Source organism: Amblyomma mixtum, chromosome 10 (assembly GCF_055824585.1).
Source record: "Amblyomma mixtum isolate Tamu chromosome 10, ASM5582458v1, whole genome shotgun sequence".
Lineage (NCBI taxonomy): Eukaryota > Metazoa > Arthropoda > Arachnida > Ixodida > Ixodidae > Amblyomma > Amblyomma mixtum.
Window position 1 is genome coordinate 17,311,174 of NC_143021.1, and position 26,540 is coordinate 17,337,713.

The following is a 26,540-nucleotide window of genomic DNA, read 5'->3' on the forward strand; positions in this document are numbered from 1 at the left end:
ATTTCAGTGAAACATGACCTAGACAAAAGTTTCCGCGTAAAAGGCCGAGTGTACGGTTAGCGTATTATCGCGTAGTGAATATGCACTCACTATTACAACCTGCACCTGATGAAACTTTTAGGTAGAGTTATATGTAATAACGGGAGAATAGACGAACATGTTTCATAGGCACTGCAACGGTTTAGAAGTAATACAACAGGAATTTAGATTATCTTATATTCAGGAACTTTAGTCTCGATAGCCGTTTGGACGGTAAGGTTAGATAGATGGAGAGAGGCTCTTTAATGAAAGGCAGGAAATTAAGCCGACGTTGAAAGAGGCCTGAAATGCTACTCTGCGTTAGATAGGAGCTTTGGGAAAGAAAAGCTTATAGAAATGGGTGAAGGAAATAAGTAACAACTCATATTTCTGGTCATTGAACTGGGGAGAATATACCTCAGAGGGGAGTGCAAGAAAGTTTAAGGGTAGTGATGAAGGGCAATGTACTGCAGATGGGCACGCAAAACGTTCAGTGCACGGCGAATGCGTTCACAGGGAGTGCAAGACAAGCTTAAAATACTTCAGTTAGTCGAATGTCCTCCAAATAGGCAAATAAAATTTTCAGCGCATGGCACTGTTCCGCGGGGCTGTCTGAGGGACCTAAAACAATGTTCATTGCTACTGCACTTGCCCGAGAGATTCCTATTGCGGCTTGTAATCTACAGACTTATCTGCATAAGCTGAGAATTTATTAGAGCGTACTGCACTATTTCATCTGAGCCGCATTCGTATCAGTGTGAACTTGGCCAAAGCATAATTGGAAGTTGCTTGTGACGTTCGCTCGAAGACAACGATAGACAGATTTCAGACGTCGAGGAAGTCTATGTGGAAGTCTAAAGTTTATCGCTGCCGGTTAATCGAATGAAGAAATGCATAAAGATGAAACCCGCAAAGCCGATCTTTCTTGAAAAGCGTTTTTTTTTTTCCTTTAGGGACCCGTTCAGATTTGTAAAGAAAGCCCTTTTAGAATTCCGATGCTAGAAAACTTTGCTGGGCGCTTCGTCTGCTTATTCTTCTGCCTAGACAATGCAGTGCAGTTATTAAATATAAAAGCAGTGTTACGAAACAAGTCGCCAGTCACAAGTTCCTTGGTGTTTGGTTTAATGAAAACGTTTCACAGAATGTGCATGTTTTAAATTTAGTAAAATGTTTGAGTAAAACTGTAGGATGACGTTATAAAATAACTAAATACCCATGAGAAAGGTTCAAGATTTCAATGTATTATGCTCTTTTTTGTTCTGAATTATCATATTGCATTCTCGCATAGCGAACTACTTCATCTGGAGAATTTAATAGGTTGCTTGTTCTCCAAAAAACAAACACATAAAGCCATCGAAAGCTATTATGACAGGCAGCGTGATTTGTCCACAAAACCCTTATTTAAAAAATATGCTATTCTACCTTCACATGATATTTATTACTTTCAGTTGCTTCTATATATTCACCATAACAGACTGTGTGTCACTCTACCTGACAGACCTGCCGTAATGTACAGTCAGGCCGGAATGAAACGCGAACAGAGCTTGTCTAGAAAACAAAATATTTTGCTTTCCTACTTTCAGCTGAAGTCTACAACTAGCCTGATTCATGTGTCTGGGTAAAGGGCCTACTGAAATGCATAATCGAAAATAGGTTGGAAAGCTGAAATGTATGACATATGCGTGTTCGCGTTTCATTCCGGCCTGACTGTACCATCTGAGAACACACAAAAAAACACGTACCTTTCAGCCGCAGTAATTATCCTGTACAAAAAGTTGGCACATGATGTACGATTGATTCTTTATGTATGTATTCCCCCCTGCAATTATGCCTTCATGGCGCTGCAGAAATGTAAATAAATAAATAAATAAATAAATAAATAAATAAATAAATAAAGCAGAAGTTATCTTTTCAGGTAACATTCAGGTGGTTCACTAGGTAAGAATTGTGAGCGTCAACAAAGTTCAGTTTTTAATAGTATGTGGTCTTGTCTTTGTGTAAAATTCTGTAGCATGAACTTTATTCTATTTATGCTTATGTATTGTTGTTTTCTGTGTACAACCAATATATGTATTGCGACTTTCTTTGTACATTCTATTTAGGCTTTGTAGATATCATATGATATATTTGATTTATGCCCGTCTGTGATGTATGCAGTACACTAGAGGTGTGTGTGTGCTGCTATCTGTATAAAGGAGCCACGTCTTAGTCAGGCCTACCGTCCTTTGCCTTGGCTTCCCTTTTCTTAAAAAAAAAAATAAACACCAATTCCAAACACCAACTCTAAAATGCCACTGTGTGCCGCAAAGCACTGGAATAATATACAATGACCTGCAAAGCTGGCCGAAGGATGCAAATAGTCATCGTCAAGGGAGACTGACGGGCTATAAGTTTACCTAAGCAGGCTTGAGAGATTTTGTAGAGGAGCTGCTTTTAGAGCCTTTGGACATCAGCCAGAGTCCACCTGTTCGGCGCAGCTTGGATAGATAATATAGGGCAACTTCTTTGGCACCGTACAGCTCTGCCGATGTGAAGGACGGCGTCCACTGAAGGTAATAAGAGAGCATTTGGCCTGTAGATGTCACATAGAAAACACAGGAGGAACTCTTCATGATGAGCAACCGGCGAAAATGTGGGTCTCCTAAGAGTACTTTTCAAGTATGTCGCTCTGATTGGCGTGAAGTGTCACAGCCTCCGACCTGCGGTTCTTTGCATTCATACCGGGTATAATTCAACTGATTCACTTTTAAAGGGGGCTCGTTCCGGGAGAAAAATTCGGTGTCAGTAGTTTTGGCGGTGTTTCCTGCCTAGGAGTACATATAGGAGGTGAATACATATTGTCTCTCTAGAGGGAATCATATCTTGACGTACACACTTGGCTTGCGCTACAGTCTCCTGGGAAGGGGATCTTTTTTGGAGGCCCAGGCAGGCCCGAAGGCAGTTGTTCCCAGTTGCTTAGTGCTTCCTTTCTCCTGTGAGATACTCGATGGAGAACCGGCAGAGAACAACTCAGTCCTGTTTCAAGGTAAGCTTTGGGGGTACCACCGAGTGGTAGTTCCTGCCCCATCGCGTTCTCACCATGTGCATAAACATCGGTGATGCTGCAGCAATTTCTTACCAAGCGATTTAAACGTAGGTGACCAAGAGAGGTTTCTGTCGATCACAATACCGAGGCACCTCGAAATTCGCGTGTAGGGTAGCGCGCGTCCACCCAGAGGGAGCGGATACCGAGTCACCGTTTTTCTTGCAAATACGATGGCATACAGTCTATACCAATGTGCACTAAGATTAGACAGATTGCAGTAAAGCCTTCAGGATTAGTTATCGCGCAATAAAACTGCGCAACCCACTCAATCTAAAATAGTCTGGCTGTCAATGAAATGGTATCTAAAAGGTCTTTAATGTAAGGAAAAAACAACAAAGGTCCCATCATTCAAGCTGTTGTTTCAAAGGTCAGTGTGCACGTGGGTGCCTCTGGTTGGCAATTACACGCCTGAATCAACCTATACTATAATCATTGTTCTGATAAAACAGTACAGCACTACCACTGTGCCGGAAAAAAAGGTTTAAAATATACCCAGATTTTGCTATTCACTCCACAGTGCACTTGCAAAGCAAGCAGCGGTACAATCTTTGGTAAAGTAAAACAATACAGCCCTCAACAAGAAGCAGTACGGCATTTGCACTTTAGGTAACACACACAAGAAAAGAAACACCATGCAATGAACATTACAGTAGTAAACAAAAAGATATGAATTTCAGTGCTTCGAATTTACCTTTTTTACCGCACTAAAATTTGTGAACGAGGTTGGTGGGACAACAATGTCGAATTTGTTAGACAGGAACCAATGTTTATCATCATATTAAGCGATAATTTGTCCTCACAGCAATTTTTTTGCAGAACTTGGTTACGCGCAGCGTGAACTTAACGGCGGTTATATGTTCTTTTTTTAATTACAAATTGAAGCAAAAACTTCAAGAATGCCTTTTCGCCATAGCCTTACGCGTCTGTACTCTACCCGCAAATCTTTTCCGGCGATCAGTGCTTGACTCCACCGAAGTGTAGAGTACAGGAAGCTATCAACGGACGTCTAATTCATGTTTCTCTGCTTTTGCAGTAGCTTATCGACTTCCTCCTCAGCGCTGTTTTATTTTTTGTCCCTCGAAAGATGCTCGATGTTTATGCAAATATGCTCAACTAAAATAATCTCATTAGACTGGCTTGGATACTCTATAAGGTCCACCGTCATCTTCTCCATCCGATCTTTCACAAGCGCAGAAGAGTGCTTTGGGCAGTAACTCTGTTGAAACGCGCATCAGAATCCCAGATTCTTGCGCGTCTATGGAAGCATAGTCTTGTCAAGAATGCCCTGATCGATCTCGTACCTCATGATACTTTGAATTCAGTCAAGGAGACAAACTCCACGAGTGGAGAATCAGCCCCGTGCCATTACGTGTACGCCTCTGTGGTTTAACGTGGGAAGTTGAGTACGAAGTCCATATAAATTGTGTTTGGGGCGACATGTATATAAAACGAATCTCATCATTCCCGTACGACAAGAACTTAGATTCGTCTAGTGAAATCACTCTTTGCCATCCGTGACTTTTCCATCCACACCAGGTGTTGATTTACCTAGATCATCCTGGAAACCTAATTCTTTTGAGAGATGTACGTACGGGGGTTGAGCTGGGCCACTGTCCTTTAGTTCAGCACATTGCACATGATTTCATGGGTTACTGTAGAGACTGATAAGAGGGCCATATCTTCGGCAATGTCGATAACAGTCAGTGTGATGTTTTTAGGCTCACGCAAACAATCTCTTTATCGACAACTTGTCAGGCGTAGGCGTATTTCCTGACCACTTCCAGCACTTCGCTACCAACTGTGAACTGCTGTTCCCCTGCGAGACTGTTGAACATTACATCCCCTAGTTGTGGCCGCGGGTAACTGCCCATTCAGCAGGCTTGATCACGTTATGTTAACATCCCGCTTCGCCCACTGCTTATAAAAATACGCAGTAATACATGTAGCTGTAGAAAATGTCACCTGAAAATGAAAACAAATTAATAATAACTTAAAACAGACGGAAAATGAGCGCTATGGGAAGCACCCATGAAAAGCCAAAAAATGAAAAACGAACTGAAAGCTAGCAGTTACGCCCCGAAAAACTCCTTACGGAAGACAAGGACATTATTGCGTCATAATATATTCAGAACCAGGAAACAGATATTTAATATTCATGATGTTTTCAATTTATACGAAAAAAAATCTGAAAATGTCATCTTTTTTGTTGACTGCAGCATACAACTGGGCAGAATAGCATAGGGATAACGACACAAGCGCTCTAATTTCACGGAACATGCTGGCACATCACTGCACGTGATAAAAAGGCACTCATTGGTCGCATATAAAGAGAACTTCGACTGCTTTCGCAACTCACCTGAACAAGAAGGCTGCTTAATTATTTCCATTGATGAAGCATGCGATTTTAAAGGTCAATAATTTATTATTATAGTAATTATGCGCCATGATCAGTCCAAATGAGAAAACATTTGCCTCCATCATATTGTTGCGCTGGAATTGTGTTTGCTTATTAAAAAAATACTAATCGTCTGTATTACTAAATACTTCCTGGAAGTTGTGAAAAAAATTAGTGCAGTCGGAGAACGGTTTTTTAGAGCAGAAAATGAGTAAATAAAAATAGAATTTAACTAAGCCCATCACCGCTTGCAAATACGTAGCTCATTGATTGTGATTTACACTGCAAGAACCAGCAAGGAAGGCATCCATTACAGATTGATCGCCAGCGAAAGGGGTTCGTGGCCGCACTAAGGTCGCCCGTTCCATGAAAAGGCTGTTGAAACGACTGAAATGAATTTTTTTAATGATTAACACCTTCCTTGCATTTCTTTCCTAACAGCGAAGATGCGACAACGGTAGCGTTTCCGATGACGTCAGTGGTCTGGTTTATTCTGCGCGTCTCGACCAGTTATTCGCTTCTGTCCGGGAGTGCATTGATAAGAGTGGGGATATATTTTTGGAGGATGCTCCAAGCTTGCCTGTTGACAGTTTTCTTACTCCTTCAGCAGTTTATTTGCGTTGCACTCTTATCTGCTCTGACAAGGCCTCAATCTGTAACAACGGGGAATCTGTACTGCTTGTTTTGTCCTGTCTGCCCTTTGTAATGTATTTTTAGCCAGCATAGACTCTGCACTCGCCTCGGCCTTGCGCAGTGACAACGTGCGGACAGCATTTAAATGCGTTGACATCTCCTGGTTTTTGAAACGAGCGCTGTGGATTGACGTATGTTCAGGAAAGTAGAAACAGCGCTAAACTGTACACAAACCACACAGAAAGACAGTCTTTCTGTGTGGTTTGTGTACAATTTAGCGCTGTTTTTACTTTCCTGAACACAATGTCACAGCAACTAGCCCAGCAAAAGGTACTGTTAAACGGATTGACGTATCAGGATGTGGTGACTGAGGTTCGGGAAAGTTTTAAACCATATCGAAAATATCGAACTTTAATTGCAAACTTCCTGATAGAAAGTAGTTATAGTTTCGGATAAAGAGTAGTTTTTATACATGGACGTTCTACTTTCCCAAGGACAATTATGTTGGCCCTTGGAATGCTGCCGTGTGGTTCTGCTCCATCCAAGAGAGTAAAGAGGGTGATCGCTGGTCTCTACCAGGCGCCTGCACCTCAGAAGTCATGTCCGTGACCCCAGGTCATGTAGGAAAAGTGTCAGCCTTCAGGTAAGATTGTTGCTCTCTGCAAGACTTCCCTGCTCGATTATTAGCACAGCAACCACGAGCTTCCTATGAAAAATGTTAAAGGGGCACGAAGTATACAGGGTTGGGATGGGGAAAAGACTGCTGTACTACTGATTAGAATGAAGCAAGGAGAGAGAGTGAGAAAAAAACTTTTAATTAGCATAGATTAATTGGCGGAAGCCGGTTGGTCGGGGCCAGTAGTCCAGGTCTCCGCTGGCGGCAGGTGACTTGCAGACTGGCTGGATGATCCAGGCTTGCTGGTCCAACTTGTCGCTGGTCGGGGCCTCCTCCCACTGCTCGTGTGTCGGGTGTGGCAATATTAACTTTTTGTCCGGATTGCCCTGGATAGTAACTTGGGTAGTGTGTGGGTCTGATCTTATGTAAAATGTTAATACTTGGATATGTTTGTTTGTATTCTCCTCCAGCAAATGCCAGCCGAGGAGGACAGTTGTTTGTGTGGCGGTGAGAAATGTCTTCTTACCCTAACGCGTTTTAGCTTGTCACTATATGGTCCTAGGAGAGGGGTGGGGTAGGGATGGGAATCCGCCCAGTTTGCGATAGCTCGGGCTAGAACATTCGCTACCTCGTTTCCAACTAGGCCTTCATGACCAGTTGTCCGTGTTATTCTGCGTGAGTGTGAGAGCGTACGTGTGCTCGCTCTTCCGTGAAATTTTCCAGCGAGGTAGTCCCTGTAGGCTTGTTGGGAGTTTTTCACTAGGTGCGATGACTTCCCCTGTTGATGTTGAGTCTTGGCGGTGATGGCTATGGTCAGTGATTCCTCTTCCGCAGGATCTTTGGCATAGATTGAAGCCCTGATTATTGGCCTCTTTTGGTTGTCCACCGCAGCAATCGCGAACCTGCCTGGCTGGGCATAGACCCCGATTTCCCGTATACCGCTTCCGTTTCTTTTGATAGTTTTTCGCCAGTGCTTTGACTCTGGCTGTCCTACCTTCTGCCGTTCGTGGTGGAAGTGCCTGGTTTACATAGGTCTTCTCTCTTGAAGGCGTCTGAATTTGGGACTTGCTCTCACTAGTTCGTAGTGCCTGCCATAGCCCCAGTCTCCTCAGGATATCCCTACCCTCTTGTGTTGAAGTTAGGCGTTTTTTTTACCCTCTAGAACCGCCTCCCTGAGCTCGTCAAAGGTGTGTACTCCGAGTGCCGAAAGACGTTCCGTTGATGCCGTTGATGGTATGTTTAGGGCAATTTTATAGGCTCCCCTTATGATTGTATCAATGGCCCTTCTATCAACGATTCTGATCTCTTGGTAAGCGAGCCCGTAGGTAATCCTGCTTATGACTAAGGCTTGGACTAGGCGGAAGGTGTCTTCCTCTCTCGCCTCTTTCCGATGCTAGGTTACGCTTATAATAATTCTTGATATTTGGTTGACCGTAGCTTTGAGAGCCTTGGTTGCGTAATGCGCTCTCAAGTTGCTTTGTAACCACAGATCCAAAACTCTGATCTCATATTTTTTTCTGAATTTTTCGGTTTCCTAGGTAGTGTTCATGATACATGAAGATACATGAAACAACGGATTTCGACCTAATTTCGCATCGATTACCGAAACGCGGACGTCCTCCAGGGAAATCATCCTTTATGGGCGTGATTGAAAACATCCCTTTCATAGTTGCATTTTAATTTCGGCTAACTTGAGTGAATGCCTCAAATTTTATTTTCTCTGTAAGAGCTTTGATTTATCCATGTAGTACACTCGAATTTTCACATCTTTCTCTTCTTTTCATTTGCTATTATTGTAGAGCTCCGAAGGAATCCTATGCACGGTTTAGGTGCCCTAGGAGCTCTATGCAGTCACCAAATTTCAATCCTGCTATTTACGTTGACATGGTTCTTTCTGTCCTATATTACTCGTATCTCCTTTGAAGTATGATATTGTACTAACTTCTACTGCCTTGCGCTGCCACCCCGAAATGGAGTGGACCCTAGTCGAGGTGCTTTGACAGTGTTTTGTCTCTTTCTCATCTGTTCAAGGAATAAAAGTGAACTGATTTGAATGCGCACCTAATCCAGTTCCTTCAGGACTTAAGGTGACATATCTGGCGTACAGACCTGAAAGATGACAAACGCCAAACCAGGTAGTTGAAACACTCGGTGAAGACAGCTTGGCCGGGATCTTTCCGTTGCCGTCAGACGACAACAACGGGCGCACGACTTGTTGTTTTCGTCGGGCGTCGCTGTGTAGTCGACAACGCAGCCTTGTGACGTGTCTCATAAACAAAGAGCGCACGAACACACGAGTGACGTCCTGCAGCTAGCACATGCCCACGCAGGCTGCAAGCAGAAGCCTCGCAGGCGTTTTCAGACCCTACGGCTTCGCGGCCTGATGGAGGCGGGAGTTGTAAGGTCGAAAATTGCGCGTGTACATAAATGTTGTAGTTCGCTGATTACTCGTCACTGTGACGAGGTTGTTCATTCTAGCGAATATAGAAAAATCGGGCAAATAGATGTGCACTGAATGAGTCTCTTAGCATGACTTATGAATTCTCTGTTTTTAGTGAGGTCGGTTTTATTTGATTGGTGAGTGCTATTCGCTTTTCTGCCTGCCTGAGAAAACTCGTCACTTCGAATTGGCAGAAATCCAGCCGTAGTAAATTGATTCATATCTGATCAGATAATGTTGTAACAGACATTTTCTTAATGCTTATCCGACTGTGGCCCTGTATACGCAGACGCAGAGTCCGACCCACATCGGAGTGTGCAGCACTCTCTCATCAGACGCGTACCTGATAAACCAAATTGTCTTCACCTTCATGCTGTTGCTTTTATGACGCCAGCTTTGATCGAGCAAAAATTACGCGAATAATGCGTGGACAGTCATTGCGCTCCATTCGGCAGCCTCGATGTGAGTCCCACTGTACAGCCAGGTGTGAAATCAAGGAGCACTGGACCAGTGTGATAAGGACGCGACTTTTTTCGCTATGAAAAAGAGGAGTTTGAGGGCATACCAGCTGGCAGGGTTGGTACTGTATTACTGCCGTGAATGTGGAGCTTTTATTAGTGCGGCTGAGCAATGCGTGCTTAGCACGTGCTCCACTGAAGAGCTGCACCCGTGATATTATATTATGGCGTAAGCATTTCTTGGCTCATGAGTGGCGCGGACGGAAGTTGTCCGCAAAAGTGTCTGCACGGACTGTCAATCTTAAGTTGTATGGTAATTGAAATCAAATGGAAATCAAATAAGATCAAATCAAACTGAGTTTTATTCAAACAGTTATTAAAAAAATTCATGCGAATCATGTGGGCCCTTAGCCTTCTCGGCTAGACTTGGGCCCATGCAGGAAGTGCAAAAAAAAAGAGTATAGCGAGACAACTCAGTATTATACAGCAGTTATGTGACAGTTATATACAAATAAAAGCGAAATACTCAAGAAATTATACAATAGTTAGCAGGACAAAATAAACAAACAAAAAATAAAACAATGTATGCATCCAAGAGAAACACTGATTTATAGTGGAGTCGAATATTGCTGGCTCCGAAAAAACTTCTTTCTTTCGGCGATTGACAATTGACCTGTTTTTAAGTTAGCTGGCAGTTGGTTCCAAATTTTAGCACTGGCATAGGCGATAGTTCTTTTACCGTGCACATTATTCACAACTGGAAGGTGAAAACGACAATATATTTATTTATTTATTTATTTATACATACTGCAGCGCAATTTGTATTTTTAAAACTTTGAATTGAAAAAATTCCTAGCTGGACGAGGCGGATATACGAAAACAGATGATGACAGTGGGATGCTATGGTTTAGTTTATGTATAACCACACAAGCTAAATTGAAATCCCGCATAGCAAAAAAAGGTGCAATGTCTCGGTCACGAAAGAGTGGAGCGGATCTATCTGTGCGCTTACTATGTGTTATTATACGGAGGGCTCTTTTTTGTAAAACTGCTATTTGATTTAAGTAAGGGTTAAACGTAAGACACCAGGACTCTATACAGTATGTCATATTGTTTTGAAAAAGGCAATAATACAAAATTTTTAATGTGCGAAGCGAGAAGAACTTTCTAGCTTTTAGTAAAACAAAGCAATCCCATCTCAATTTACTGCTTACACGAATTATGTGAGAATTAAAATTGAAACCTGAATCTAGATTTACACCAAGATATACCTGTTGATCGACTCGTTCGAGGGGGTTTGCGCCTATTCTTAACTCATTTAAGCTATTTGAGTTTTATGCGAAGCATACTACTTTAGCTACCACTTCAGCCCTTCACCGTGGTTATGCGCCTCCAAATCACGTGATACATGACGTCACACCACGTGACACGATGACGTCACGACAGTAGAGAAACGGGGGCCCACCTCGCGCCGTCGCTGTGGTTGTGCGCCTCCAAATCACGTGATACATGACGTCACACCACGTGACACGATGACGTTACGACAGTGGAGAAACGGGGGCCCACCTCGCGCCGTCGCTGTGGTTGTGCGCCTCCAAATCACGTGATACATGACGTCACACCACGTGACACGATGACGTCACGACAGTGGAGAAACGGGGCCCACCTCGCGCCGTCGCTGTGGTTGTGCGCCTCCAGATTACGCGACACGATGATGCTTCGCATTCTCCAGGCTTAACCAAGTTAAGCCTCAGCCTTTTTTATAGGGACTGGAGAAGACAATGTATTTAGTCTTCGAGGTGTGAATTGTTAATTTATTTTGTAGAAACCATCGGCATATCAGAGAAAGATCACTATTAGCGTGCGTTTCAACCATATTAGGTTCATGGCTAGAGAACAGAAGGGCTGTATCATCAGCATACATAATAGTTTGGGCACAATTCAGAGCATCTGGAAGATCATTTATGTACAAAGAAATGAGTAATGGTAAAAGTTGATTAAGCAGCATATATGTAATGATAGTAGTGATAGTTAATAAGCAGATAGTAAAATAGTGATGGATAGTGATAAAGATGGCTACTGATAGCGATAATGCTACAGATAGACACTGGTAGTGATGGCAGTGATTACTAATGCTGGTAGTGATGATAATGGTAGTGATGGTGGTAGTAATGGTGATAATAGCAGCCGATAGTGATATTGGTAGAGATAGATAGTGATAGTGATAGCTACTGATGATAGTGCTAGAGAAAGTCCTAGAGATGGATAGCGATAATGATGATGACAGTGATAGTGGTGGTGATAGCGATGATGATGATGGTACTCATGTTGATAGCTATAGAAAAATAAAATGTAAAAATACAGAAATTAAAAAAAAATAAAAAAAATAAGAAATAAAGAAAAAATAGAAAGTAAAAAATTAAAACTTAAAAATAAAAATGGACAGAGAAGGCAAGGGAAGCGAAAGGGCTTCGCATTTTTAAGCAGACATAAGTTCAATCCTGTAATTTTTCGTTCATCCTACCTCATTGGATTACGGTGAATGCGCAACTAACCGGTCGACCGACAGACAGGCAAAACACCACGTAAATTTCGCGATTTTCAGAAAAAAAGTCCCCGCCCGAACAATGTGCTTTGTCATACAAGAAAAACAAGCAGGCATATTATTTCGACATTCAAGAAGGTGATGCCAATGTAAATTATATTAGTACTTATATGTTCCATACTAACTAATAAATTTAATACTGGTTCCACCCCGAACGGACTTCCTAACAGTGAGGAAGAACTTTATGCTGACGCATCACTAAGCGTTGAGGACATACCAGGACGGAGGAGCTGGAGATATGGGTCCTCTGTTGTCCGACCTGGGCAAATGTTGAGGAAAACTCCGCAAATACGTACGTCGGCCCCCTATGGGGAATAAGTGGGCAAGCCCACACTGGGCTTACGCCTGTTGATTCCACAGGGGTTCCATATCGTCTTTGCAAGGGCTATTTGAGCTTTACTGCATCAAGCCCACATGGGTCCCTTTTGTTATACTTCAGGACAGACGCGCAACGAAAATGCGGGCGTTATGCAGGAAAATGGTGGTCTAGCACAATTAAAGGCCTACTTGGCCGAAATTTTTGCAAACCGTAAAAATGTTGTTTTCTCATAGTACACCCCCGGATTATGTTACCCACAAAACATTACGTTCCAGTTTCAAGCAGTTAAGGTGCCAACCTTTCAATACCGAAACTGGAAAAACGGGTGCCATTACCGCGGGTGGCCGGGCAGGTTCGGAGCGTCTACTCGTTGCGGCTCGTGCAAAGCGGTGGTACCGGTGGCGCGAGCAACACATTGCTCAGTAAATACTGGTTATATATGAAAAATAAAACATATTAAAAGACAAAACACGCATCTTAAATCGGATGAAACACCCAAGAAAAAGTTTTAAACGTGTTTCATTTGCTGTGGTAGAATAGAAAACTCCTCGCCCAACCTCAGCGAAGACGTTCGCGCCGAGATGTTTGCCTGGCAGTAGTCGGTTACAGCTTGTGCAAAGTTCGGACTTCGAATGAAGGAGGCACATGCGGGCAAACAGCATATGTGCGCCGTGATATGCTTGCAGTATAGTTATTCTCTTTATGAAAACAAATGACCTGTTTTACCCGTCGCGGTGGCTCAGTGGCTACGGCACTCGGCTGCTGACCCGAAAGACGCGGGTTCGATCCCGGCCGCGGAGGCCGAATCTCGATGGAGGAGAAATTCTAGAGGCCCGTGTGCTGTGCGATGTCAGTGCACGTTAAAGAACCCCAGGTGGTCGAAATTTCCGGAGCCCTGCACTACGGCGTCCCTCATATCGGATCGCAGGCCAGTTTTTAGTGGCACATGAACCCGCGATGCGGGGGTCGCGGGTGAACGGACCGTCGTGTAAATCGGCCTTTATCGTGCGGGCAAGTCCCCATCAGAAATGCTCCTGTGCTACCAAGTTCGTTCGCGCTAGGATGCATGTGTGCCATCTCTTCCTCGGAGTTCTTCGCAGCCTTCCAGATTCCAGTGCGGGGATCCCTTGTGGGTGCGCCGCGGTGGCTCAGTGGTAAGGCGCCCGTCTACCGAGCCGGAGTACCCGGGTTCGAACCCAACCGTGGCGGCTGCGTTTCGATGGAGGCGAAACGCAAGAGGCACCCGTGTGCTGTGCGATGTTAGTTGGTTCTAGTAACGTTGTGTCAGTGCACGTTAATGATCCCCTGGTGGTCGAAATTATTCCGGAGACCTCCACTACGGCACCTCTTCTTTCTCTCCGACCTTGCTCCCTTCCCTTACGGCGAGTTTCAGGTGTCCATCGAGAAATGCGAGAGAGGTGTATTTCCTTTCCTCAAAAATGAATTTACCGTTGAGCAATGCGTAGAGTCGAATGGGTGATGGCGTTCTGTGGACTCCCTGGCAGCGTTGCAAGACGCTGTAGCGTTCCACACTCAGAGGCGAAGCTTAACATCTCAACCACACATCGGTGACACAAGCAGCAACACCGCGCTTAAGGCTTTCGCCTGACTACACTTTAGGTCAACAAAGTGCCCCCCTGAATTTTTAGAGCGCAGCTCTTTGGCGTCCGTTCCTGGGTTTCGCGTCGGCGTCGGCGTCGGCGTCGGCCTCATAACCAGCTCCGCCCCCAATGTCATGCTTTTCAATTGGTCGAAATGCTCGTGACGTCACAGTGCGCGAATTTCAAATGGGGCCAATTGTACTTTGGCTAGTAACCATGCAACCAATCAAAGGGATCGTATAGTGATGCTGCAACTAAGTTGGACTGAGTTTAGTTAATTGCTTAATTAATCAATTAGCCTAATTAATATAGAGGAGAATGAAGAGGTCAGAAGAAAAGAAAAGAAAGACGCGCGCCGCAGCGACAACAGCGTCCGCGGAAGGAGACGCTGCTGAAAAAAAAAAACAGATAAGTACGAAGCCGCGTTCCCACCACCACCACGCACTTCCCCACTCAGTAAGACGTTGCTCGTTTCATATACGTTGTGTCGAACATCCTAGACAGTTCCAACAATTGACAGGTTAATGACAGAACACGATGGATAGAAATGCAATAATGTAAATATGAAATAGCCTAATTAACCTTTCTAGTTAGACCGCATAAATCTATAAAACCGAGAACGAAATTGGTCGAGTTGGGGAATCGAACCAGGGTCTCCGGAGTGCGATACGAGCACGCTAGCCACTCCGTAATGCCAGCTGAATGGTTTGGAATGAACAAAGGCGCGTCTAGCTAATACGGCGTCTTCGTTCACTCCCATCTTCCCCCTTCCCCTTACGGCGAGGTGCAGGTGTCCACCCAGATATGCGAGAGAGATACATTTCCTTTCCTCAAAAAATAAATTTACCGTCCAGCAAGGCGTACAGCCGGATTGGCGATGGCGTTCTGTGGACTCCCTGGCAGCGTTGCAAGACGCTGTCGCGTTCCACTCTTACAGGCGAAGCTTAACATGTTAACCACACATCAGTAACACACGCAGACAGCCAATGGACGCGTCATTCGCTGGCAGCACTTGATTCATCATTCACAACCACATTCTTAACGTACGCTCCCTTGCCGCACATGCCAAGGACGTACACCACGATCACATTCTGCGCCATTCCTCTGTACTTTGCTTTGCTGAAACCTGGATGGATCCCGAAGAGCCTCTCGAAATCATAGATTTCCTATACTGCTGTGGTGCTCGCAGAGACCACAACAGAGCGGCGGGAGTCGCTATCTACTTGCGCACAGGTCTCTCTGCAATACCAGTCGAAATGTTTGGCACGTCACATGAACTTGGCGAACTGTGCGCCGCAAAGTTGCCCAACGGCTTGCTGGTAGTAGCTGCCTACTTCGCCCCTACCTCACTCACGAAAGACGTCGTGCACTTCCTGCAACTCGCATTAACCGTCCATCGATCCACACCGATGTTAGTAGTGGGGGACTTTAATGTTGACATAAAGACAAACAGCAATTTCCTAACACTTATGCGGGAGAACATCCCGTTCCTCTCGCTCGTAACGCGTCCCACGGCTGTGACAACCTCGCGAGGCACTTGTATAGATCTCGTCTTTGAGAATCAAGCATTGGTGTACCAAGTCGAACATATATCAGTCTATTTCTCCGACCACAAAGCTTCATTCATGACTGTCAAGAACTGTTAGTGGAATCTTTGTTAAAGGAATACGTGTGAAAAATAAAAAAAAACTCTGTGATAGCGCATACATGTGTTGCTCGATTTCTTTGCCTCAATCTATCGAAAAGGTGAAACAGCTTTTTGCTGCGCTCAAATTTCGCATTAGGAAGTAACGTAATCGTCGGTAATTTTTTAACACACTAATTATTTGGTTGAAACACAAGGTATTTTGGTTTCTTCGTGTTCATTGCAAACTGATTTGTGCTAAGTCATACCGATAGTTTATCCAACTAATTGTTCGCTTGTCCCTCCAGGTGTATTATATCTGATCCTCAGAAAAATATCTTAGTGCCACCAGCGTATACAATTATTTATGGAGTGAGTGTTTACAATATCATTAATGTAAAGAAGAAATAATAATGGCCCAACCGTCGACCATCGTAGAATACCATAAGTAATAATACCACTTCAGATATCGCCTTGTTTATTGCTGACTATTGAGAGCTGTTTTTAAGATCATTAAACTAAATCTAAAGCAACTCCTCATATTGCGTAGATGGGTAACGTTTGTAGCAAGATGCCATGTTTGTGTATAAGTTTCTGCTCGAAAATTTCAATTTCCATAGGGCCATTTCCGCGGACATAAATTTTTCAAAACCATACGGCCGCTCAGCTTTAATGTCGTTTTGCTGAAAGTAGTTAAGTGAACGTAGACTGTTAGCTCGTTCTGTTCATTCTGAAAAAAAAAAAATCGGCAATGCAGAAATGCGTCTGTAGTTGTGCATGTAACTTTTATCATTACTTTTATGCACTAACGATAGTCTTGCAGTCTTTAGTTTATCAGGAAAAACTCCCGTAGCTAGAATAAGACTGCATATATGTGACAGCAGATGGCTAATGATGTGCGCGTTCGATTTTATGGGTTGGGCCTTCATATTATCCATTAAAGAGGCACTACTGTTTTTTAGCTTTTGTAATAGTGTATATATTCCTTCTTTTGCAGTAAAAGTAAGATATAATTAACCTGTAATAGCAGAATTCACGTATACATTACAGTCAAGGGTGAAGTGTCCGCGTTACATACAATAAATGACACCGCGTTTAGGGAATGGTCATTAATTTTATTAGCTAGCAGGGTTCCAGCCTAGGTCGTGCCATGAATATTGAGTTATTGGGATTGGTTGAGCCTTGGACACAAGCTGATTTGTTGTACGCCATATTTTCCTTGCATTATTTGATCATCACCATCATCATTTGCAATACCTGCAAATTTTTCTTTCGTAGTAGGCATTACGTGCTCCAATGCCACGCCCTAGGTGATTTCTGAGTTTTTTTTTTAATTGAAGCAAATAATCCAGTAGTTTAGTTTAGATAAATAGAGAAAAAGCTTATCGCTTTCTTTGATTCTATTTAATAGTGCCTTATTAATCCATGGATTTCTAAATTCTTACTTTTTCTAAATGCTGTGAAGAACTTCAGTTTCTTTAGAAAATAAATCATATCCCGTCCCTGGATTGCGGATGACTGCGAATGTCTTGCAGTTGACTGCCGTCTTTGCTTTCGTAACGATGGCTAGATGTGCAGGTGTGCCGACCGGCAAGGACAAAGCGTAGTTCCCAAAGGCACCGCTTCATGACAACAAAAATGGCGCTGTTTTTCTCTGCCCGCCGCTCGGGTGCCGGCCGTCTGCTACTTGTCGCGATTGAATTTCACTTTTCGCTGATCTGTTTTGGCTCCCAACGTTAATTTTTTGTTGACTACCGCTAGACACGGCGGCTGAAGAGGATATTGCCTAGGTGGCAATGAAACGGTAAAGGTTCGATACTACGGCTGCTATATTGCCGTCTGTTTGCATGAGTTATAGCTTAGTGCAGCTCGCAACAGGTCCGCTGCTGTGATACAAATAAAGAAAAGAAACTTAGAGCCGGCTTAAAATCGGTCACAGTAAAGGGACCTAAATTTTCATTTCTTCTCTTGCATGGTGCCTCGAACTGCTTGGGAAATGCGAGTTTTTCTCCATCAGGCTGACAGTTAAGGTATACCGCACTCCGCCTTGAGCGTGAATGCCATATCAAAGTTTATGGGGGTTATTCTTGTAGTAACGCTCAAATGGCTAGAAGTCGTTGTCGCTTTCTAGCACCAGCGTGCCAGCCCTAGCAGTCAGAGCTGTGACCCCCAACCCGCGGTGCGGTGAGTCGCAACCACGGCGGGTTCGGGCCAGAGGGGACCAACACGAGTATGCTACTCGGAGGAGCGTTTATTGCTCCCGAGCAATACAATGCAGCAGCAACAATACAACCGCCGTAACGAGGGAGAGTGTTCCGCTCGCGTACGGGGGTGAAAAACACAAAGGGCAGAACGCACGCAAAAATGTTGGGGAAGAAGGTTCCGCTCACCTCGCGTGGTTCCTCGCTCACGGCCCGCGGCGGTCAAGTCACACGCGATGGCCGGGCGATACGGGCAGCGGTCTCCGCGGCAGATCTCTGATCCGTGCGTGTGCACGGCTCCCGCCAGAAGACGAGCGAGCCTCGGGAAAATCGTGCCTTCTCGCGGGCTGTGAGAGGAGGTCTCTCCGTTCTAAGAGGGGAAAGAGGGAAAGTCTCCGCGGCGGCGTCGCGGCGGGGAGCGAAAGGAAGCGGGGGTGGCGAGAGTGGCCTCCCTCGCAAAACCTCCCGAACAGCGCGCGCATAGCGTCGCGTGATAAGTACGCGCGGCCGTTACAATGGGGCAGGGGATTCATGTGTATCCCCACATCCCCCCCTCCTTAAAACTGCCCTACGGCCGAGAAGTGACCGCGTTCACAAAAAGTGTGTACCGAGTGGGGCCGGCGAAACGCCGTTTAACTTTAAAACGAATTAAGAAAAGATTCAGCTCACTGCCAGCAGTGCCGTCGTCGAAGGCCGTGGACGCCAGGGCAGGAAGGCAGTGTAGACGACCGCCATGGACGACTGTGGAGCCCAGGGTTGAAGGGGGTCGATGACCGCAGGTCCCGTGAGTCGGTCAGGGCAGCTTTGCCGGGACGCGCGGGCGGCAGGCAGGCTCAGGGCAATTGCGCACCGATCGTCCCGTTGCACAGCGTACGGCAGGCCTCCACTCAGCTGGTCGAACAGCTAGCTTTCGGCTCGCCCTTTTTTCCTCTTGATGGGGGTGGCAAAGGACGCGCCGAGCCATTTTCTCTCTGCCGCGGAGAACTTGCGAGGCGGGCCCAGCGGGGCACCAAGCTTCTCTTGCGGGCGAAGCCGCTGCCGCGGGGACACGGGGCACCCCAAGGCGGCTTCTCTGCTTCAGTTTTCGCCGTGGTAGACACAGGCCCCGGTTTCTCTGAATTCTCGCTCGCTCGTCCCGCGGCCGACCGGGAGCTGTTTTTCGGCATGGTTGTTCGGTGGTGACAGCGGGCTCTTGGTTTTGGAATGCGGCCGCCCTCCAAACGGCCTGGCTCTGGGTGTTCGAAGCAGCAAGGGTCGTTGCGGCGTCGCTGGCTCTCCTCCGGGCACGCTGTGCAGGCTGGCCTGCGGCTGCAAAGCTTGCTTTTCTTTCTAGTTACTTTAACGATTTACACTTTTTTTTTAACTAGTCTAACCCCGCTCGGTCTTTTCCGACGAGAAAGCGTGTGCTTGCTCCGGAAGCCGTGGTGCGAAATATGGAAGGGGTGTTCCGTCCATATTAAGCAGGAGAAATTACTCCCTGCGCGTTGGTCAGAGTTGGTTCTGCCGTGGGCACAAGTTGTAACGAGGCGGCGGGCTCTGTTGTCGAGCCTTGCGTCTCGGTGCGGCTGCCTGTTGGCGGGGGAGGGTGTTCTCCACAGGCCACTCGTTCCCTCTGTCAAAGTAGGGTTTGAGATCACAGACATGCACTGGCCCGCCGGTCGGTCTTAGCGTCAAGTCCGCCAGCCTGTAGACGAGAGAGGAAAGTTTCTCCCGAACTACATATGGTCCCGTCCATTTCGGCGCCAGAGAAGCAGAAAACCGCTTACTGGCATCGCTCAGAACGTGACTGCGTCTCAACACCAGGTTACCCGGTTTGTAGTGAACTTCCCGGTGAGAGCGGTCATACTGCGCTTTCTGCTGGGCCCGAGCAGTGCTCAGATTCCGGCGTGCTTTGTCCAAAGCCTCCGTCATCCTCGCGCGCAGCCCGGTCGCATAGTCGGCGCGTGCCGACCAAGCAATCGGGGTGTTGCTGCGAACCTTAGAGTAAGTTCTAACGGGTTCGGCAGCTCCCTGGCAAGGTTGAGAGCGGCAGGTGTGTACCCAGTCGAGCGGTTCACGGTCGACCTGAGAGCAAACCCAATCTCGGGGAGACAGGTGTCCCAGTCGATGTGCGTCTCCGCAAATGCAACGAGCATGTGCTTGATGTTGCGGTTCACGCGTTCCGTGGGATTCGCCTGGGCGTGGTACGTGGTTGTTCTCCTGTGCTTAATGCCAAGGGCCGCACAGGAGTCCACGAAAAGTTTGGCAGTGAAGTACGATGCATTGTCCGTTATCAACTTGTAATAAAAACAGCGCAAGGACACAGGACGAGAACGGAGAGTAGACACACACGGCGCTGAACTTGCAACTAAGTTTATTGGAAAAACACGCTGCTTTTCAAGGCAGGGCGTCAAGAAAGGGCGCGCATGCGCTTTGTCAAAAATACACTTATCGGGTAATAAAATGTCTCCTAAAGGCACGTGTGATTATCGGTGCTAACCACTGTTTAGCAACTTCATTTCCTTAGATGACAATGCTACTGAAGGCTGGCTGACACATCTGTTTCCTTTCCTCAAGATATGAAATGCCTCTGCTACTTCCCTCGTGCTACGGTCGTTATGTATGAACAAGATTTCGGTGTCAACGAAAAACGGGGTGCACTTACACTCGAGACAATGCTTGGCCAAGTTTGTTGAACTCTTTCCCAAAGAATTTTGGTGCTCCAAAAGCCGTACATTAATGCAGCGACCTGTCTGTCCAATATAAGTACGGCCACAGGACAGAGGAATCTGGTAGACTACAGCAACCTTACACGAGACGAACCTGTTTGCATGATTAATTTTACATCCTGTTTTCTTTCCCATTCCATCCCTCTTCCTTTGAACAGCTGCCCCCACTTTGCCTACCTTATTAGGTGCCGAGAACACAACGTTGACACCATACTTGGCCCCCACTTTCTTGAATCTGTGCGAAATGGAATGTACGTACGGCATTACAGCTATATTCTTTGTTCTATCGTCAACACTGGCGCGCTGCTCAGAGTCACGTTCGGCGGTTTTCAATTTTTTCAGGATCTTTTCCGCACACGACACAAGAACTGAGTCTGGGAAACCGGCCTGCTTACAGCGGTGTACCTGGGCGCAGAGGCTAGTCTTCATTTTGTGAGAACAGGATTTCTTTAACGCCATACTCATGCACCCTGTTACTATCCCGTTTTTTACTAGTTTCGAGTGGCAAGACCTATAGTTCAGCAGGGGCTTCTCACTCCGAGGGGAGTATTGCCAGCACACGTGGTCTTTTTCGAAGACCAGCAGTAAGTCCAAAAATTGTAATGTGTTATGCTGAGGAATTTCATGCGTAAATTTCAGTCCGGACCCTTTCTTTACAAAACAATCTAAAACACTTGACACGGTTTCTGCCTGAGGGGACTTCACAATCACAAGGTAATCATCAACATACCTAAAAATGCGTATAAAACCACCTGACAATTCATTCGCCACTTCCTTGTCGACATGACTAAGGAAGATGCTGCTGAGCACCGGGGCTACTTTAGATCCTATACACACGCCAGACTTTTGCAAGACTGTTTGGTTTTCCCAAGAGACATACGTATTCTTGAGATAGAAGGTGAGGAGTTCCAGAAAGGATGCCGTAGAAATTCCGCATCTATCTTGAAAACCATGTTCGTCATTTTGATCTTCAATGGATTGCTGTACATATTGCAGGAGAGGCACATGCGGTAGAGAAAAGAACAGATCTTCCACATCTATACTAAAACCAGAACAGTCTCCAGGGTTGTCAGTGAGTAGAAAGTTAACAATTTCCTCTGAGTTTGGAACCAGGAACGGGTCATTCACATGCAGTGTTGAAAGATGTCTGTTTAGGTACGTGGAAACCACCAACTGCCAAGAGCGATGCTCGGAAACTATTGCCCTGAACGGAATCTCCGGCTTATGTGTCTTGGCTGCGAAGAAGATTTCCAGAACCCCTAGCTCAGCATCTTTCACCTTCTTTGCTAGCCCTTCTAAATTAAGTTTAAGCAGCAGAGCTTTCTTGACGCCCTGCCTTGAAAAGCAGCGTGTTTTTCCAATAAACTTAGTTGCAAGTTCAGCGCCGTGTGTGTCTACTCTCCGTTCACGTCCTGTGTCCTTGCGCTGTTTTTATTACAAGATGCTTAACCAACTCGCCCAAACTGCCATTTTACTACGTTATCAACTGCCCGGGGTAGCCGAATCGTGTGAACACCTCGATCAGCTTCCCCATGATTACGCGTGCCGTCAGCTTTCGAAGTGGGGACAGTTCCACCCATTTGCTGAAATGGTCCGTGACAACGAGCAGATATTGGTTTCCACTCGGAGTCCTGGGGTAAGGTCCCATGACGTCACAAGCCGCAATTTGCCAAGGAACCTGGCTATTGATCGGCTGCATGAGCCCAGGTGGGCGTCCACCACGTCGCTTAACCCTTTGGCACACGTCGCGCGAGCGGGCGTAGCGTATCGCATCCCGCTTCATGCCAGGCCAGGTAGCGAGGCGGCACAACTTGAGGTAAGTCTTAGGGCCACTCGCATGCCCAGCGATGCACGTGTTGTGAAAGTAGCGTAAAAGTGCTCCTCTCAACGTGCGTGGAATCACCACCTTGAAGGACTCGTGTGTATCCTTCTCGGAGGGGATATATCTCAGCAGGAAGCCATCGGAGTAGAGCAGATAGGAATCCATCGCGCTCACAGCATTACCAGCTGTGTTCGAGCGCCCCGCACGGACAACAATACCAGTTGCCTCCATGCGCGCCGGGGCCGCGCCGCCCGGCTCCCTGAGCCCGTCGAACACTTTTCGACAAAATGGATCCTCCCGCTGTGCCTCCAACAGCTCCTTTCTGCTAAAAACGCTCACCACTGAACTGATGCCTTCAAAGTGGTTTACGCTTTCACCCTGGGAAGGCGGGGTGTCCCTTCCCTCGGGGCGTTGTGTGAGCTGCGCGGCAGTCGCGCTGCTCTGGCTGTCGGGCGCGGCGGAGTGGGTAGTGCTGTTACTTCCCAAGCCGTCAACGGGCGCGCGCGAAAGTGCGTCCGCCACCACGTTGTTCTTGCCCCTCCTGTAGCGCACGGTAAAGTCGTAACGCTGGAGGAGTAGCGCCCATCGCGCTAGGCGTCCGGACGGCTCGCCTAGGCGTCTCAGCCAAGTGAGTGCCATGTGATCAGTTTCAATCACGAAAGCAACTCCATCGACATAGTAGTCGAACTTCCGCAGAGCGAAGATAATCGCGAGACATTCTTTTTCTGTCACGGAATAGTTTCTCTCTGCGGGAGTTAATGAGCGGCTGGCGAACGCCACCGGTCTCAGGCTACCTCCGTGCTCTTGAAGCAGGACTGCTACTAAGCCCAGGTCACAAGCGTCCGTGTGGATCACAAATTCCCTGTTCAGGTCAGGCAGCCTTAGCTCTGTGGTTTCCGCGAGTGCGCAAGTGAGATGGCGTAGTGCCGCCTCTTGCTCGGGTCCCCAATGCCACTTCACACCTTTCCTTAACAGTGTTGTTAAGGGGGCTTGCAGAGCTGCGCAATCTGGGATAAACTGTCGATAAAAGTTCGCCAGCCCCAGAAAGCGTCTTAGTCCGCCTATATCTGCCGGCGACGGGAACTGCAAAATAGCCCGCAGCTTGTCTTCGCACGGCAGAAGGCGTCCTTTGTCTAGCGTAAACCCCAACAGTGTTATTCGGGTCGCCGCTATCTGGGTCTTGTTCGGGTTCAGAGTGATTCCCGCAGACCTCAGCCTTTCCAGTACATCCCTGAGATGGCGTAAGTGCTCATCAAAGGTTTCCGAATACACGACAATGTCATCCAGGTAAGCAAGAGCGTGATGCCACCTTGCATCGCCTGGGACATGGTCCATCAGACGCTTGTACGTCGCGGGCGCTCCGACCAGGCCAAACGGCATTCGGGTAAACTGGAAAAGTCCCCTGTGTCAAGTGAAGGCAGTTTTCTCTCGATCACTGGGGGTCATCTCCACCTGAAAGTGTCCTCTGCTAGCATCGATCGTAGTGACATTGGACACTATCGAGGGAATGCTCGGAAGTGGGTATGCGTCCTTCCGTGTCACCTCGTTCAGGCGTCGATAGTCCACACAAAGGCGGGTTGTTCCATCCTTTTTGGGCACCAGCACCACTGGAAACCCCCAGGGGCTGTTTGATCGTTCCACAACGCCTGTATCGAGAAGCTCGTCCAGTGCGTTATCGAGCGCTTTCCTCTTAGCCAAGCTGACTGGCCGAGGATTGCACTTCCATGGAACAGCGTCGCCTGTCTCAATTTTGTGCCTAATCAGCGTAGTGCAGCCAGGCCGCTCCGTGAATACGGCGTCGTACTCGTTTAGGAGCAGAGACAAATGCGCTTTTTCCTCCCCCGACAAGCTGTCTGAGCTGTCCAGCAGCGGGTGGGGAGGCCTGCATGCCGCCGCGGCGCGAAGTGCAACCGCAGGGGAGACAGGGGGTCGCGCGGGAGGGGAGAGGTTCCCTTCCGCGCTTTTCCTCTCGGCGCGCTCGACAGGCTGGTAGTTCAGCCGGGCCGAAGGCGTTTCGAGGCTCTCTTTCGGGCGATCGTTGCGTACGTCTGCGCGCGAATTATCGGAAAGCGAATGTGCTTTCGACGCTTTTTGGGGTTGGGCGCCACATGCTCGCTCCTTATATCCTCCTTTGCAGACGTCAATAACAATGCCCGTCTTGGCGAGGAAGTCTCTACCAAGAATAATTGGAACCGATAGGCCGGGGAGGTGAGCGCAGCGCTGGCGTCTCACTCTTTTCTCCCACCGCACCACAAGCCGCGCGGCACCGCTCGCGTGCGCAGTGCCGCTGGCTAATCGGAACGTGAGGTTGCTCGCTCGCAGTCGGAGTCCGTTCCGACGGAGATGCTCACATACCTCGTCGCCAAACAGGGATGCGCTTGGTCCTGTGTCTAGCAATGCCATGAACTTACGTTGTGCCACTGTAAGCTCAATAAGCAGTACTGGCGTGTCGCTGGGTGGTTCCAAACGACACGCCAGCGGGGCTAGGAGTTCGTGTGACTCACTGAGCACCGCTGTTGATGCCGCCGCCGGTTGCGAAGCGTTGCTCACCGGCGGCTGCGTTCGTTTCCCGAAAGCGCGTTCTCTCGGTTCACGGGGCGTCTGCACTCCCGGGCGTAGTGCCCTCGTTGGTTGCACCGGTAGCAGAGGGTATTCGGCCATTGCCGGGCGGGGCAGTTGTCGCCGCGCGCCGGTTGACCGTTCCTCCCTGCCGGGCGAACCGTCGCAGATGCCCTTTGGTCTAGCGTCCTCGGGTCGGCATGTCGGTCCCGATTCTGCATACCTTGGCCACGCGCAGCTTGTGCTGACCGCATAGCATACGTGTACGGGTCGAGAGCTCGGTCTGATAGTTCCCAACCGTTTCTCATTTGCTCGTCACTTAATGCAACCATTTCGGCTCCCCGGGAACGGATTCGAAAAGTGTCTCCGTTCCAGGCGCATCGCGGCTCATGTGCCTGCGACGCTGGCGGGGGTGGCCGATACGCGCGGGAGGCGAATATGTCTGCCTGTATGCGCTTGGCTGCCGAGGCGAGTTCGTCCAAGTCCCTGAACGGTACGCCTCGTAGGTAGGCTGCGAAGGTAGGGTGAGCTTGTCGCGTGACACGCTCTACCTTCTCGCCGTTCGAAGCAGAGGGGTCTGCAAAACGATAGAGTTCGTCCATCGCCCTCACGTACTCAAGCAAGGATTCGTCCGGATGCTGAGTACGCAGCTCCAACTCGCGCCGCAGACGACGCTCGTAATCTGCGGGCAAGAACTCCTCGCGAAACCTCGCTCGGAACTCCTCCATCGCGCGAGACCGATAGCCAGCAAGGCGGAACCAGCGGGCAGCCTGATCAGTCAGTGAGATTGGCACGACACGCGCCAGAATCTCGCCATCGGAAAGCCCTGTCGCCTGCTGGTAGGTCAGCATGCGCTCAAGGTACTCGTTGGCACTGACAAAATCATGGTAGCCGCCGTAGCTGGGAAGGTCCACCCTTAGCCTCGGACTCGCCGCTGGAGCTGGTGTTTGCAGGTTGTTCTGCACGATACCCGTGAGGCTCTCTATGAGGCGTAAGGCGTTGCGCAACACAGCCTCTTGGGCCTGGCCAGGTAGTTCTGGCTGAGCGGCCCCGTGGGATGAGCAAGATTGCACATGACGCGCCATGCTCTCCCTACTTGGCGGCATAGCGCTTGGCGAGAAGTGCCTAGCGTCGCCGCTCGTCTGAGCCGGTGTGTCGTGTGAATCACCGCTCGGCTCAAACGATATAAGATCGCAGGGGCTAGCGTCAGCCTCTGGAAATACACCTGCAGTAGTTGTTACTGCCGTGCCAAGATGTTGCTGCTGAGAAGCCGTATTGGACAACCACAGCAGGGACTGGAAGTCAATCCCGCTCGCCGCCATGGCTAGTCTGTGTGTCGGCAGTCGCTCACACAGACACTCGGTTTGTGACACCTCTGGCCCCACGTTGTGCGCCAAGAATATGGGGGTTATTCTTGTAACGCTCAAAGGGCTAGAAGCAGTTGTCGCTTTCTAGC

The 26,540-nt window shown here is 47.7% G+C and overlaps 1 protein-coding gene across 1 annotated transcript; it reads right to left on the reverse strand.

Moving 5' to 3' along the window:
- Window positions 1-2,414: 2,414 nt before the first annotated feature.
- LOC149325233 (uncharacterized) lies at window positions 2,415-25,961 on the reverse strand. Its single transcript, XM_089564206.1, has 2 exons — window positions 25,308-25,961; window positions 2,415-2,590 (listed from the first exon to the last, which is right to left on the reverse strand). Exons 1-2 carry the CDS (start codon window positions 25,933-25,935, stop codon window positions 2,415-2,417), a joined length of 804 nt encoding a protein of 267 aa, XP_089420332.1. The 5' UTR covers window positions 25,936-25,961.
- Window positions 25,962-26,540: the final 579 nt, after the last annotated feature.

What these genes read in the sequence shown, in the direction of transcription:
- LOC149325233 (XM_089564206.1), bottom strand. Translation starts at nt 25,935, where the DNA reads ATGCTGACCTACCAGCAGGCGACAGGGCTTTCCGATGGCGAGATTCTG. An exon ending in ACAAGCTGCGCGTGGCCAAG is followed by an intron (nt 2,591 to 25,307) that starts GTATGCAGAATC and finishes TGACATCTACAG; the next exon opens with GCCAAATGCTCTCTTATTAC.